We start from the raw sequence: 15,620 nt of genomic DNA, 5'->3' as shown, positions 1-15,620 counted from the left end.
GATCAAATTTCAGTTTCAGTCAATTAATTAATCAGCATTCATCTGCTAGTTAGTAATAAAAACATTTGGCTCTGACAATGTGTGAAGATTTCCATCTGGCCCCTCTCACGTCACATTAAATATTCTATATTATATTATATTATATTATATTATATTATATTATATTATATTATATTATATTATATTATATTATATTATATTATATTATATTATATTATATTATATTATATTATATTATATTATATTAGGGCTGTTTGATTAATCTTAATTTATTTTCAATGTCGATTTTGGCTTCCAAATATTATGAAAACAAGATAATCGAGGTAAAATTAGCCAAATAAGTGAGTGTTATAAAATGACGTCTACTATTGCTAAACTGCGGGATGGGTTTGGTATTAAAAAAGAGTTATTAAAAGTGCATTAAGCCACAAAAAAGCCTTTTTGGAGAGTATTCACATAAACACAGTGGGTTATGTCTTAAGTAAACATACACAGTTGAGAAAGAAAACGCACGTGTAACAGTATATTGGATCCGTGCATTCGCTCTTAAAGTGACAGCAGCCTAATAAACCTGCTGCAATCTGTCTTCAATGATAATGACAAAGGAAAATCACTCAGATCTTGACTGAATAACGCAAGTAGCTTTAATGAGGATTAATCTATATTTAATGTGTACAGTAAGACTACACAGTGTTATTTTACATTTGTTTATGCATTTTATGTTGTAGGCTATTACTTATCTCAATACCGCTGTTAGATCTGTGCCTCAGACACTTTTATTCTCTTTCCGCCGTAACTTCTAATTGTGCTGATGTGAACTCTGACATGTTTCCACAGCAGAGAAAGAGCAGATCTAAGCTGCATTTAAGGAGAATGTGGAATGACGGCTAAACCAAACCTCCCTCAGATGTTTAATTATGTGCTTTAGACACACATATATCTCTGCCTGATGTGTTTAACTGTAATTAAGACGCAGATATGAGAGATTGCTTCCTGCACGTCTGTGTTTCAGAGGGAAACAGGCCTCAGGGTGTGGTGGTGTTGTGCGTATGGGCCGACCTGATGAGGGTTTGCAAATCAGGAGTGTGATTTCATTCTCTCAAACCCCCAAAACCACAACAACCCTGTGCAATTTTACTATGACAAATCATGCATGCCTGAATGCTGATATTTCAGTGATGTTTGAATATTGTTTGTCGGTCTCTCTGTCAGGTGGTGAGTCGTGTAGCAGGTCAGCAGGGGTTCGACATGGATCTGGGGTATCGGCTGCTAGCCGTTTGTGCAGCAAACAGGGACAAATTCACCCCAAAATCAGCAGGTGAGACTCCAGGATCTTCTATGATTGTCTCGACACCTGGTTTTGAGGCTTCTTTAATCACAGAGTGTGACATCAGTGCCCATATGAGCATATGAATTCTATACTTTTTCACTTTTTTTGCTGGACCTGATGTTCAGCACAATGATGACGTAACTAACTAGTTTACTACATCACCTTCCCACAAAGAAGAAATTGTTTCGAGTCTTATTCCTAGTTTTGAGAAGATATTTTAACTTCCAAAGTAATTTCAGACCATGTAACACTTAATATATAATGAATAAAAATTTGGTGTAATTAATTCCTATATATAAAATCTAAAAACTTGCTTAAGTGAGGGTTATTATTGTTAACTAAAACTAAAACTATTAATAAAATTTCTGTCAATTGAAATAAAGCTGAAATACTATAAAATATAAATATTAGTTGAAAAATGTAACCTTGGAAATAATCTGAAATAAGTTGAGGTTTGAGCACTAAAATTATTACCTGAAATAAAATAAAATTAAATCTAAATATCAGCATTTTAAATTAATAAAAATAATTTTAAAAAAAGGCAATTGTATATAACTAAATCACTAAAAATTAAACTAAAATTAACATGAAAACTAGACCAGTATGCTGATATGGAAGGCCAAAAGGTTCAAAAACGTGAATTTTAACACGTTAACAACGTGTAAAATATGCATATTTAACACGTATTTCATGCATTAAATATGTGTTGTTTACATGTTAATGTGCTGATTTTTCACATGCAAACACGCATTTAACGCATGAAATATGCATTAAAAACATGTGAAATATGCATTTAAAACATGTGAAATACATGTATTTTACATGTTGTTAACATGTTAAAATTCACGTTTATGAACCTTTTGGCCTTCCATACACTGATAGACGCCCGCTTTCAAATGCTTCCATGTGCATCTGTGTAAGCGTTCGGTGAAGAGTGTCATTGATGTCTATTTACAACATGTTTTTGAAGCGTTGATCATTGTAGCCAATCACAGACTTATCTGATGAGCGCGTGAACACAATGACCAATCAGAGGTGTTAACGAATCCGCTCAACAGCGCTCAAAGCGTCGCATTTTTAAATTTCAGTACCGACTAGGTACCGAAGTTGGTGCTTTTGACAACACTACAGCGTCTAGTTTGTATTTGGTGAGGACCTTGTCTGTTAGTGTTGTCCAACAGTTTCTTGGGAGATGGTTTTTGTCTGGTGTTAGCTTGACTGAATTCACTCCGAGATGATTTTTTTCTACTGTCTGAGAATGATTCTGCCATCAGAGGAATCAGCAATGCCAGAAACAAACACGTTTATAGCTGTCTGATGTCGGTCTAGACTGGGTGTGTGTGGGGTTTTCATGCACTTCTTCAGTTCACAGCTGAATGCTGGGGAGAAAGTCTGACAGCAAGGGACTCAATCTGTGTAATCCTAGAGTATGACATTGACACGTCCTGTTTGAAGATCGTTTGATGAGCGGTTTTTAATATGAGAGAAGGGACCAGCGTGAGCACGCAGGAGATTACGGTACACTTTAAGATCATTTATTACATGACTCTCTGCATTCTGTATACATATATATGTATGTATACATCAGGGTTGGAAGGGTTATATATATTCCACACACATATATTATATAAACACAAACCTTTATGTTATATGCAATTAATCGCAATTAATGACAGCACTATATATATGAATTATGAATGTTATTGAGGTTTCAGAGAGTTCAAAAAATATTTTAGGTCAAAAAAGTTTGTCCTACAGTATTAAGTATTTGCATGCATTTAACAAAACGCAATCCAAATATCATGAGTCTGAATGCATAAAGTAATAAAAATTGTATGTGTACCTTGAATGCAATGTAAGTTGCTTTGGATAAAAGCTATATATATATATATATATATATATATATATATAATTTTATTAAACTGTTTAAAGGTGTTTTAATTTAAAGAACCTTCGTTATGTCTTTGATATAGTGCCAGCGTCTGTATCGTGGTTTTCCCTGTGGATCAATCGCTCCTAATTGCTTTCGCTTCAGTAGACGGCAAGAATTCCACAGCTGCTCTTGCAGAAGAAGACGCTCGACATTAACCCTTCATTTACTGCAACTTAAAATCGGCTAAAATATGACACAACAACTCCAGACTTGAGTGTTTTCATTATCTTGTGGATGTGTGTGTGTGTGTGCCATTATGGTGGTTCAGGGTGTATGAGAGATCAGATGATAGGCCTTTGCTCAGACTCATGATGGTTTAACTAGTTCAAGCATGAACGACACAAGCCACTCGTTTAATGGAATGTGAAACACACTCGCGCTGTTTTCTGCACTAAGTGGAAGCATTTAGAGTCAATAGAGCATTTAAAATGCTTGTCTAGAGGAGGAGATGCCACACGTAAGGGCTTATGTTTCTTACCGTAACTCTGAGAATCATCCTGGTACAGAGAGAGAGAGAGCTGTCTCTGTTTTCACCGAAGGTGTCAAAAATGAAACCTTGTATCCGTTTGATGCTGAAACGCTCGGAGAGATTTTTGCACATTAATGTGTCAGTGTTTCCGAATGCAGGATTTTCCAAACTTATAAAAAAGAATAAATCATTTAAAAAAAAAAAAAAAAAACACTTCAAAATAGAACACTTACTGAAATAAGATGGAGTATTTTATTTGTTCATCTGCATGTCATGTGACCATTAACCGACATCAGAGAACTGCGAACATGCAAATGCAATTTTAATATTAACTTAAAGTTTCAGAAAAGTTTGGGAATCCTTGTCCTACAAGATTCAGTTTTTGTATTGCATTTAACAAAATGCATTGCATATATGAATTGATAAAATGCATGTGCACCTTGAATGCAGTGTAAGTTGTTTTGGATGCTCTGAGATTAGTTTCACATCAGCATTTACATACAAAACCAAACATTTAAATGCATGACAAATGCCACCTGGAAACTTTTGTGAATATTTTTGCAAGCAAATTACTGAACGAGAGTTTTGAATGGATTCATTGAATTGTGTATACACAGATATATTTAAAAATAAACTCTTAATTATCTCTCTCTCACACACACATAGAGATTTCACAGTCTGTAATTTTGTACGGGTGTCTCTCAGGGTAGAAACTGATAGTTAAACTGTGGCTTTTCCTAAATAGAAAATGACACAGACATCTGAGTGAAGCTGACAGCAGCCCTCTAGTGTGTGTGTGTGTGTGTGTGTGTGTGTGTGATTCATCAGACTGTAGCTCTGTCCTTGTCTTCTCATATCTGTTTCAGCTCTGATAGATCACACATACACACGTCATCACGTTTCTACTTCAAAGCTCTTAGTACAGAGTAAAGTATTCTGACGCTATTATTGCTTTTATTTGCTGATGGTATTATAGCATATTTATGTGCATGTTTAGGAGCAGATAAATATGGAATTGCATTTAACAACATTGGCTCAACCAATGGCGTTAATTGGGGGCGGGGCTACCCGTTTGGCTGACCAATGGCAGATAAAATGAAACATTTGGAACTTGTTTGAAAACAGGATTTTTTTTTGTAGTTCCGATCAGAGAAATCGCACATTTCACCTTGAATTAGTCTTCTGGCAAAGCGAATATAATGCTGAAAACTGCTGAAAATATACAGCTGTGCTCATGGATATGTTGTTTACTTGCTGCTAATCAACTGTTTCAAGATTTGATTCAACTAACTTGACAATCTCCTTCAGATCCAGTTTTTATTTTTTACTCAAAAGTGCTTTTTCATCCTTTAAGAGATGTGTTGATGTTTAAAGAAATAGTTTGAAATACAATTTAAATGTTCAAATGCCTTAGATCTTGCAGATTGTTATAGTTAAACTAAAATAATAAAAAAAAAATGTTACTTGAAATAAAATAAAATGATTAATAAAAAAACTTAATTTCAGCTAGTTCAGCTCATTTTCATTTAATTTAGCCTGATAATAACTAAAACTAAAGCTGAAATAAAATTAATTAAAACTATAGACATATTAAAAAACTAATAAAAATGACAAAAACACAACAAAACTTTAACTTAAAAAAATGGACATATGAATAAATCCTATAATAGTTTCTCAATTATACTAAAATAACACTGTAAACCTTTTAATACATGTGATATAATAGTCTTTTAAAAAATATTTTCTACAAGTGGTCATTTTTAATAAATTAAAAATGTAAATTTTTATAAAATATTTTTTAAAGTGGTAAAAATGCATCAGCAATTAAAGGCTAATATTATGAAGAATCAACATTCTCTTGATCTTTTGATGTTTCTGACTCAAATCTTCCTCACCAGACCATTTAATTTGAGTGTATTTGAGAGGAAAAAACTCCAGGACCTCAAGGAAAACATCAAATAATATGACCCATATTTTAAATATGACCCATTTATTGTGTGTTTGTGTTTGTGTAGCATTGCTGTCCTCGTGGTGTGAGGATCTGGGTCGACTTCTGCTGCTGCGTCATCAGAAAAGCAGACAACCCGATCCATCTGTGGGCAAGAACCCGATGCAAGCCAACATCAACAACATGAAGCCGGCGCTCTCACATGGGTCAGTTTCTTCCACACACACACACACACACACACACACACACACACACACACACACACACACACACACACACACACACACACACACACACACACACACACACACACACACACACACATTGACTCACACAGTGTTCCACACATTAACTGTTTACATCCTTGTATAATCTCCATAGTGATCCATCATTTCAATATGACTCCGTCTCCTGGCAACAAAACACCAATCAACCGCCGGGTTCTGTGTCCGTGGTGACCACCGTATGGGGTGTGACCAATACGTCACAGAGTCAAGTAAGAATGTATTTAACACCGTTCAGAGCACACACTGCTGTTTGAGTCTGTGTTGTAAGTCTGTGTGTGTGTGTGTGTGTGTGTGTGTGTGTTTAGGTGTTGGGGAACCCCATGGTAAACCCAAACAGCCATATGAACCCCATGACCGGAGGTAACGGGGCTATGAACCCGGGACAGTTTACTGCACAGCAGCAGTTTTCATCCAAGGTTAATGCAAACCAGGCCTACATGCAGCAGGGGATGTACGGGAGATCCAGCTATCCTGGAGGAGGAGGAGGAGGAGGAGGAGGAGGAGGGTTCGGGGGAAGGTCAGTGTCTCTTGCTTTTTTATTATTTATATAATTTTTGAAAAAGGCCTGTCAAATTTCCATCTGTTTCAAGCTACAAATATATAGATCACATCTCAAAAGAAGAACAACAAAGAAATCAGTAAAAACAGTGGGATGCTGAAAAACACTCTCTGATGTACTTAGAAAATATTAAAATATCAAATTCAAATGCAAGCAGATTCGATGAAAGTTTCATGTTGAATGTTTTTGTTTTCCCATAGAAAACATTATAAAGAAAATGCTTAAAGGGTAGTTCACTCAAAAACTGTTACGCAGCACGTTTGATCTTCAGCGAGAACCAATGAGGGTCATTCTCGTGTTACGCAGCACGTTTGAGCTTCAGCGAGAACCAGTGAGGTTCATTCTCGTGTTACGCAGCACGTTTGAGCTTCCGCGAGAACCAGTGAGGTTCATTCTCGTGTTACGCATCACGTTTGAGCTTCAGCGAGAACCAATGAGGTTCATTCTCGTGTTACGCAGCACGTTTGCTCTTCCGCGAGAACCAGTGATGTTCATTCTCGTGTAACGCATCACGTTTGAGCTTCAGCGAGAACCAATGAGGTTCATTCTCGTGTTACGCAGCACGTTTGAGCTTCCGAGAGAACCAGTGAGGTTCATTCTCGTGTTACGCATCACGTTTGAGCTTCAGCGAGAACCAATGAGGTTCATTCTCGTGTTACGCAGCACGTTTGCTCTTCCGTGAGAACCAGTGAGGTTCATTCTCGTGTTACGCATCACGTTTGAGCTTCCGCGAGAAACAATGAGGTTCATTCTCGTGTTACGCAGCACATTTGCTCTTCCGCGAGAACCAGTGAGGTTCATTCTCGTGTTACGCATCACGTTTGAGCTCCAGCGAGAACCAATGAGGTTCATTCTCATGTTACGCATCACGTTTGAGCTTCAGCGAGAACCAATGAGGTTCATTCTCGTGTTACGCAGCACGTTTGGTCTTCCGCGAGAATCAATGAGGTTCATTCTTGTGTTACGCATCACATTTGCTCTTCCGTGAGAACCAATGAGGTTCATTCTCGTGTTACGCAGCACGTTTGAGCTTCAGCGAGAACCAGTGAGGTTCATTCTCGTGTTACGCATCACGTTTGAGCTTCAGCGAGAACCAATGAGGTTCATTCTCGTGTTACGCAGCACGTTTGAGCTTCCGCGAGAACCAGTGAGGTTCATTCTCGTGTTACGCATCACGTTTGAGCTTCAGCGAGAACCAATGAGGTTCATTCTCGTGTTACGCAGCACGTTTGCTCTTCCGTGAGAACCAGTGATGTTCATTCTCGTGTAACGCATCACGTTTGAGCTTCAGCGAGAACCAATGAGGTTCATTCTCGTGTTACGCAGCACGTTTGAGCTTCCGAGAGAACCAGTGAGGTTCATTCTCGTGTTACGCATCACGTTTGAGCTTCCGTGAGAACCAGTGAGGTTCATTCTCGTGTTACGCATCACGTTTGAGCTTCCGCGAGAAACAATGAGGTTCATTCTCGTGTTACGCAGCACATTTGCTCTTCCGCGAGAACCAGTGAGGTTCATTCTCGTGTTACGCATCACGTTTGAGCTCCAGCGAGAACCAATGAGGTTCATTCTCATGTTACGCATCACGTTCGAGCTTCAGCGAGAACCAATGAGGTTCATTCTCGTGTTACGCAGCACGTTTGGTCTTCCGCGAGAACCAATGAGGTTCATTCTTGTGTTACGCATCACATTTGCTCTTCCGTGAGAACCAATGAGGTTCATTCTCGTGTTACGCAGCACGTTTGCTCTTCCGCGAGAACCAATGAGGGTCATTCTCGTGTTACGCATCACGTTTGAGCTCCAGCGAGAACCAATGAGGTTCATTCTCATGTTACGCATCACGTTTGAGCTTCAGCGAGAACCAATGAGGTTCATTCTCGTGTTACGCATCACATTTGCTCTTCCGTGAGAACCAATGAGGTTCATTCTCGTGTTACGCAGCACGTTTGCTCTTCCGCGAGAACCAGTGAGGTTCATTCTCGTGTTACGCATCACGTTTGAGCTCCAGCGAGAACCAATGAGGTTCATTCTCATGTTACGCATCACGTTTGAGCTTCAGCGAGAACCAATGAGGTTCATTCTCGTGTTACGCAGCACGTTTGGTCTTCCGCGAGAACCAATGAGGTTCATTCTTGTGTTACCATCACATTTGCTCTTCCGCGAGAACCAATGAGGTTCATTCTCGTGTTACGCAGCACGTTTGCTCTTCCGCGAGAACCAATGAGGGTCATTCTCGTGTTACGCAGCACGTTTGCTCTTCCGCGAGAACCAATGAGGTTTCACTCTCGTGTTACGCAGCACGTTTGAGCTTCAGCAAGAACCAATGAGGTTCATTCTGGTGTTACGCAGCACGTTTGATCTTCCGCGAGAACCAGTGAGGTTCATTCTCGTGTTACGCAGCACGTTTGATCTTCCGCGAGAACCAATGAGGTTCATTCTCGTGTTACACAGCACGTTTGATCTTCCGCGAGAACCAATGAGGCTCATTCTCGTGTTACGCAGCACGTTTGCTTTTCCGCAAGATCCAATGAGGTTCATTCTGGTGTTACGCAGCACGTTTGATCTTCCGCGAGAACCAGTGAGGTTCATTCTCGTGTTACACAGCACGTTTGATCTTCCGCGAGAACCAGTGAGATTCATTCTGGTGTTACGCAGCACGTTTGATCTTCCGCGAGAACCAGTGAGGTTCATTCTCGTGTTACGCAGCACGTTTGCTTTTCCGCAAGATCCAATGAGGTTCATTCTGGTGTTACGCAGCACGTTTGAGCTTCCGTGAGAACCAGTGAGGTTCATTCTCATGTTACGCATCACGTTTGAGCTTCAGCGAGAACCAATGAGGTTCATTCTCGTGTTACGCAGCACGTTTGAGCTTCAGCGAGAACCAATGAGGTTCATTCACGTGTTACGCAGCACGTTTGATCTTCCGCGAGAACCAGTGAGGTTCATTCTCGTGTTACGCAGCACGTTTGCTCTTCCGCAAGATCCAGTGAGGTTCATTCTCGTGTTACGCAGCATGTTTGAGCTTCCGCAAGATCCAGTGAGGTTCATTCTCGTGTTACGCAGCACGTTTGATCTTCCGCGAGAACCAATGAGGTTCATTCTCGTGTTACGCAGCACGTTTGATCTTCCGCGAGAACCAATGAGGTTCATTCTCGTGTTACGCAGCACGTTTGATCTTCCGCGAGAACCAGTGAGGTTCATTCTCGTGTTACGCAGCACGTTTGCTCTTCCGCAAGATCCAATGAGGTTCATTCTGGTGTTACGCAGCACGTTTGAGCTTCCGCGAGAACCAGTGAGGTTCATTCTCGTGTTACGCATCACGTTTGAGCTTCCGCGAGAACCAATGAGGTTCATTCTCGTGTTACGCATCACGTTTGAGCTTCCGCGAGAACCAGTGAGGTTCATTCTCGTGTTACGCATCACGTTTGAGCTTCAGCGAGAACCAATGAGGTTCATTCTCGTGTTACGCAGCACGTTTGAGCTTCAGCGAGAACCAATGAGGTTCATTCACGTGTTACGCAGCACGTTTGATCTTCCGCGAGAACCAGTGAGGTTCATTCTCGTGTTACGCAGCACGTTTGCTCTTCCGCAAGATCCAATGAGGTTAATTCTGGTGTTACGCAGCACGTTTGCTCTTCCGTGAGAACCAGTGAGGTTCATTCTCGTGTTACGCATCACGTTTGAGCTTCATTCTCGTGTTACGCAGCACGTTTGAGCTTCCGCGAGAACCAGTGAGGTTCATTCTCGTGTTACGCAGCACGTTTGCTCTTCCGCGAGAACCAGTGAGGTTCATTCTCGTGTTACGCAGCACGTTTGAGCTTCATTCTCGTGTTACACAGCACGTTTGATCTTCCACGAGAAGCAGTGAGGTTCATTCTCGTGTTACGCAGCACGTTTGAGCTTCCGCGAGAACCAGTGAGGTTCATTCTGGTGTTACGCATCACGTTTGAGCTTCAGCGAGAACCAATGAGGTTAATTCTGGTGTTACACATCACGTTTGATCTTCCGCGAGAACCAGTGAGGTTCATTCTTGTGTTACGCATCACGTTTGATCTTCCGCGAGAACCAGTGAGGTTCATTCTCGTGTTACGCAGCACGTTTGCTCTTCCGCAAGATCCAATGAGGTTCATTCTAGTGTTACACAGCACGTTTGCTCTTCCGCAAGATCCAGTGAGGTTCATTCTAGTGTTACGCATCACGTTTGAGCTTCCGCGAGAACCAGTGAGGTTCATTCCCGTGTTACGCAGCACGTTTGCTCTTCCGCAAGATCCAATGAGGTTCATTCTAGTGTTACGCAGCACGTTTGCTCTTCCGCAAGATCCAGTGAGGTTCATTCTCGTGTTACGCATCACGTTTGAGCTTCAGCGCGAACCAATGAGGTTAATTCTGGTGTTACGCAGCACGTTTGCTCTTCCGTGAGAACCAGTGAGGTTCATTCTCGTGTTACGCATCACGTTTGAGCTTCAGCGAGAACCAATGAGGTTCATTCTCGTGTTACGCAGCACGTTTGCTCTTCCGTGAGAACCAGTGAGGTTCATTCTCGTGTTACGCATCACGTTTGAGCTTCCGCGAGAAACAATGAGGTTCATTCTCGTGTTACGCAGCACATTTGCTCTTCCGCGAGAACCAGTGAGGTTCATTCTCGTGTTACGCATCACGTTTGAGCTCCAGCGAGAACCAATGAGGTTCATTCTCATGTTACGCATCACGTTTGAGCTTCAGCGAGAACCAATGAGGTTCATTCTCGTGTTACGCAGCACGTTTGGTCTTCCGCGAGAACCAATGAGGTTCATTCTTGTGTTACGCATCACATTTGCTCTTCCGTGAGAACCAATGAGGTTCATTCTCGTGTTACGCAGCACGTTTGCTCTTCCGCGAGAACCAATGAGGGTCATTCTCGTGTTACGCATCACGTTTGAGCTCCAGCGAGAACCAATGAGGTTCATTCTCATGTTACGCATCACGTTTGAGCTTCAGCGAGAACCAATGAGGTTCATTCTCGTGTTACGCATCACATTTGCTCTTCCGTGAGAACCAATGAGGTTCATTCTCGTGTTACGCAGCACGTTTGCTCTTCCGCGAGAACCAGTGAGGTTCATTCTCGTGTTACGCATCACGTTTGAGCTCCAGCGAGAACCAATGAGGTTCATTCTCATGTTACGCATCACGTTTGAGCTTCAGCGAGAACCAATGAGGTTCATTCTCGTGTTACGCAGCACGTTTGGTCTTCCGCGAGAACCAATGAGGTTCATTCTTGTGTTACGCATCACATTTGCTCTTCCGCGAGAACCAATGAGGTTCATTCTCGTGTTACGCAGCACGTTTGCTCTTCCGCGAGAACCAATGAGGGTCATTCTCGTGTTACGCAGCACGTTTGCTCTTCCGCGAGAACCAATGAGGTTTCACTCTCGTGTTACGCAGCACGTTTGAGCTTCAGCAAGAACCAATGAGGTTCATTCTGGTGTTACGCAGCACGTTTGATCTTCCGCGAGAACCAATGAGGTTCATTCTCGTGTTACGCAGCACGTTTGATCTTCCGCGAGAACCAATGAGGTTCATTCTCGTGTTACGCAGCACGTTTGATCTTCCGCGAGAACCAATGAGGTTCATTCTCGTGTTACGCAGCACGTTTGCTTTTCCGCAAGATCCAATGAGGTTCATTCTGGTGTTACGCAGCACGTTTGATCTTCCGCGAGAACCAGTGAGGTTCATTCTGGTGTTACGCAGCACGTTTGATCTTCCGCGAGAACCAGTGAGGTTCATTCTCGTGTTACGCAGCACGTTTGCTTTTCCGCAAGATCCAATGAGGTTCATTCTCGTGTTACGCAGCACGTTTGAGCTTCAGCGAGAACCAATGAGGTTCATTCACGTGTTACGCAGCACGTTTGATCTTCCGCGAGAACCAGTGAGGTTCATTCTCGTGTTACGCAGCACGTTTGCTCTTCCGCAAGATCCAATGAGGTTAATTCTGGTGTTACGCAGCACGTTTGAGCTTCCGCGAGAACCAGTGAGGTTCATTCTCGTGTTACGCAGCATGTTTGAGCTTCCGCAAGATCCAGTGAGGTTCATTCTCGTGTTACGCAGCACGTTTGATCTTCCGCGAGAACCAATGAGGTTCATTCTCGTGTTACGCAGCACGTTTGATCTTCCGCGAGAACCAATGAGGTTCATTCTCGTGTTACGCAGCACGTTTGATCTTCCGCGAGAACCAGTGAGGTTCATTCTCGTGTTACGCAGCACGTTTGCTCTTCCGCAAGATCCAATGAGGTTCATTCTGGTGTTACGCAGCACGTTTGAGCTTCCGCGAGAACCAGTGAGGTTCATTCTCGTGTTACGCATCACGTTTGAGCTTCCGCGAGAACCAATGAGGTTCATTCTCGTGTTACGCATCACGTTTGAGCTTCCGCGAGAACCAGTGAGGTTCACTCTCGTGTTACGCATCACGTTTGAGCTTCAGCGAGAACCAATGAGGTTCATTCTCGTGTTACGCAGCACGTTTGAGCTTCAGCGAGAACCAATGAGGTTCATTCACGTGTTACGCAGCACGTTTGATCTTCCGCGAGAACCAGTGAGGTTCATTCTCGTGTTACGCAGCACGTTTGCTCTTCCGCAAGATCCAATGAGGTTAATTCTGGTGTTACGCAGCACGTTTGCTCTTCCGTGAGAACCAGTGAGGTTCATTCTCGTGTTACGCATCACGTTTGAGCTTCATTCTCGTGTTACGCAGCACGTTTGAGCTTCCGCGAGAACCAGTGAGGTTCATTCTCGTGTTACGCAGCACGTTTGCTCTTCCGCGAGAACCAGTGAGGTTCATTCTCGTGTTACGCAGCCAGTTGAGCTTCATTCTCGTGTTACACAGCACGTTTGATCTTCCGCGAGAAGCAGTGAGGTTCATTCTCGTGTTACGCAGCACGTTTGAGCTTCCGCGAGAACCAGTGAGGTTCATTCTGGTGTTACGCATCACGTTTGAGCTTCAGCGAGAACCAATGAGGTTAATTCTGGTGTTACACATCACGTTTGATCTTCCGCGAGAACCAGTGAGGTTCATTCTTGTGTTACGCATCACGTTTGATCTTCCGCGAGAACCAGTGAGGTTCATTCTCGTGTTACGCAGCACGTTTGCTCTTCCGCAAGATCCAATGAGGTTCATTCTAGTGTTACGCAGCACGTTTGCTCTTCCGCAAGATCCAGTGAGGTTCATTCTAGTGTTACGCATCACGTTTGAGCTTCCGCGAGAACCAGTGAGGTTCATTCTCGTGTTACGCATCACGTTTGAGCTTCAGCGAGAACCAATGAGGTTAATTCTGGTGTTACGCAGCACGTTTGCTCTTCCGTGAGAACCAGTGAGGTTCATTCTCGTGTTACGCATCACGTTTGAGCTTCATTCTCGTGTAACGCAGCACGTTTGAGCTTCCGCGAGAACCAGTGAGGTTCATTCTCGTGTAACGCATCACGTTTGAGCTTCAGCGAGAACCAGTGAGGTTCATTCTCGTGTTACGCAGCACATTTGCTCTTCCGCGAGAACCAGCGAGGTTCATTCTCGTGTTACGCAGCACGTTTGAGCTTCAGCAAGAACCAACGAGGTTCATTCTCGTGTTACACAGCACGTTTGAGCTTCCATTTTTTCTTCTAGAATGTTCACTGCTTAAGTCAGCTACATAAAACCGTAGATTGGTCTAATTTGTTATCGAAAAGTAAGACTGATTACCCCTAACTGCTAGTTGGTCATACTAGTTCTTAAGACACATAATGGCTATGTTTACGCAACTGGCCCCTGAACTCTTTCTCTCTCTCTCCTGCAGTTATGGGGGAGGTCCTAACCACGCAGGTGGGATGGGCCTGCCTTCACAGACACGCCCCCCTTCGGACTTCAGCCAACCAGCTGCTGCCGCCGCCGCCGCTGCTGTGGCTGCTGCCGCTGCTACAGCAACCGCCACAGCCACGGCGACAGTTGCCGCCCTACAGGAGACGCAACACAAGGACATGAATCAATATGGCCCGGTGAGGGAGCGTCTATTATCGTGACAATTATTTCTAAGTGAAAAGATGAGTTTGAACAAAGTGTTTTGTTTGTTTGTCTTCTAGATGTGTTCCTCCTTTCAGATGGGACCAAACCAGGCTTACAGCACTCAGTTTGTGAATCAGCCCGGCCCCCGGGGGCCCCCTGCCCACCCTGGCACCATGAACATGGGCCAGCCTCGGGGGCAGATGCCACAGATGGGGCCGTACGGGGGTCACCCACAGAGAATGCCCCAGCAGGGCTACGGGTCACGACCCATCCAGGGGTTGAAGAGACCATATCCTGGAGAGGTGAGGAAACCTTATCTTATGTGTCAAATAAACAGTTAGTGGAGGTACAGCAGGTCAATAGCTTAGTTAACAATGTTCTTGAATGAAACTGTTTTACTTTAGGGGAGCTACGGGCAGCAGTACGGACCAAATGGGCAGTTTTCCTCTCAGCAGGGGCAGTTCCCGAACCCCGCCGCCACCAGAGGCCTCACTTCGCCCCATTACCCCACGCAGAGGACACCGGCACAGCCCGGGACCGCAGCACAGTACCAGACCGGCAGCATGGGACACTTCTACAAGGTCTGTTAGGAAACAATAACGTTATGCTGCCTTCTAAGACAACTTATTTTAACAATTTTAATAATAAATTTATTTTTATTTATTATCCTATTATAATAATAAATGTAATAAATAATTCTGAAAAGATTATTAATACAATAAAAAGTAACTATAATACTGGACTACACACCACTGTTTTAAAGTATTATATTATTTTATTATAATAATAAAATAATAAAAGTATTACATTCTAATAAAATCATGATAAAATTGATACAATAAAAAGTAGCAGTAATACTGGACCACACCCCATTGTTTTAATTTATTATACATTTAGCAGACTCTTTTATCCAAATTATATATTTTTAAATTATTTTATTAAAATAATAAAATCAAGAATTGTTTATGATAATATATGTTTATTATATTATGATTTTATAATATAAATATTATAATACGTTTTATTATATTTATGTTTTAAATATTTTATTAAAATATATTTTTATATTACATTCTAAGGCAGTCCTGT

General features: G+C 42.3%; 1 protein-coding gene across 1 annotated transcript in view; it reads left to right on the top strand.

The window, feature by feature from the left end:
* LOC125255289 (zinc finger MIZ domain-containing protein 1-like) overlaps positions 1-15,620 on the top strand; it is a 52,248-nt gene that overhangs the window by 24,270 nt on the left and 12,358 nt on the right. The window contains exons 5-11 of the mRNA XM_048170370.1: positions 1,213-1,318; positions 5,748-5,886; positions 6,062-6,176; positions 6,273-6,484; positions 14,326-14,524; positions 14,609-14,833; positions 14,936-15,112. Coding sequence (XP_048026327.1) covers positions 1,213-1,318; positions 5,748-5,886; positions 6,062-6,176; positions 6,273-6,484; positions 14,326-14,524; positions 14,609-14,833; positions 14,936-15,112 — 1,173 coding nt within the window. The remainder of the gene's footprint in view (positions 1-1,212; positions 1,319-5,747; positions 5,887-6,061; positions 6,177-6,272; positions 6,485-14,325; positions 14,525-14,608; positions 14,834-14,935; positions 15,113-15,620) is intronic.

This window comes from Megalobrama amblycephala, linkage group LG20 (genome assembly GCF_018812025.1).
Source record: "Megalobrama amblycephala isolate DHTTF-2021 linkage group LG20, ASM1881202v1, whole genome shotgun sequence".
NCBI classification, from domain to species: Eukaryota; Metazoa; Chordata; class Actinopteri; order Cypriniformes; family Xenocyprididae; genus Megalobrama; species Megalobrama amblycephala.
This window is presented reverse-complemented; position numbering and strand designations above follow the sequence as displayed.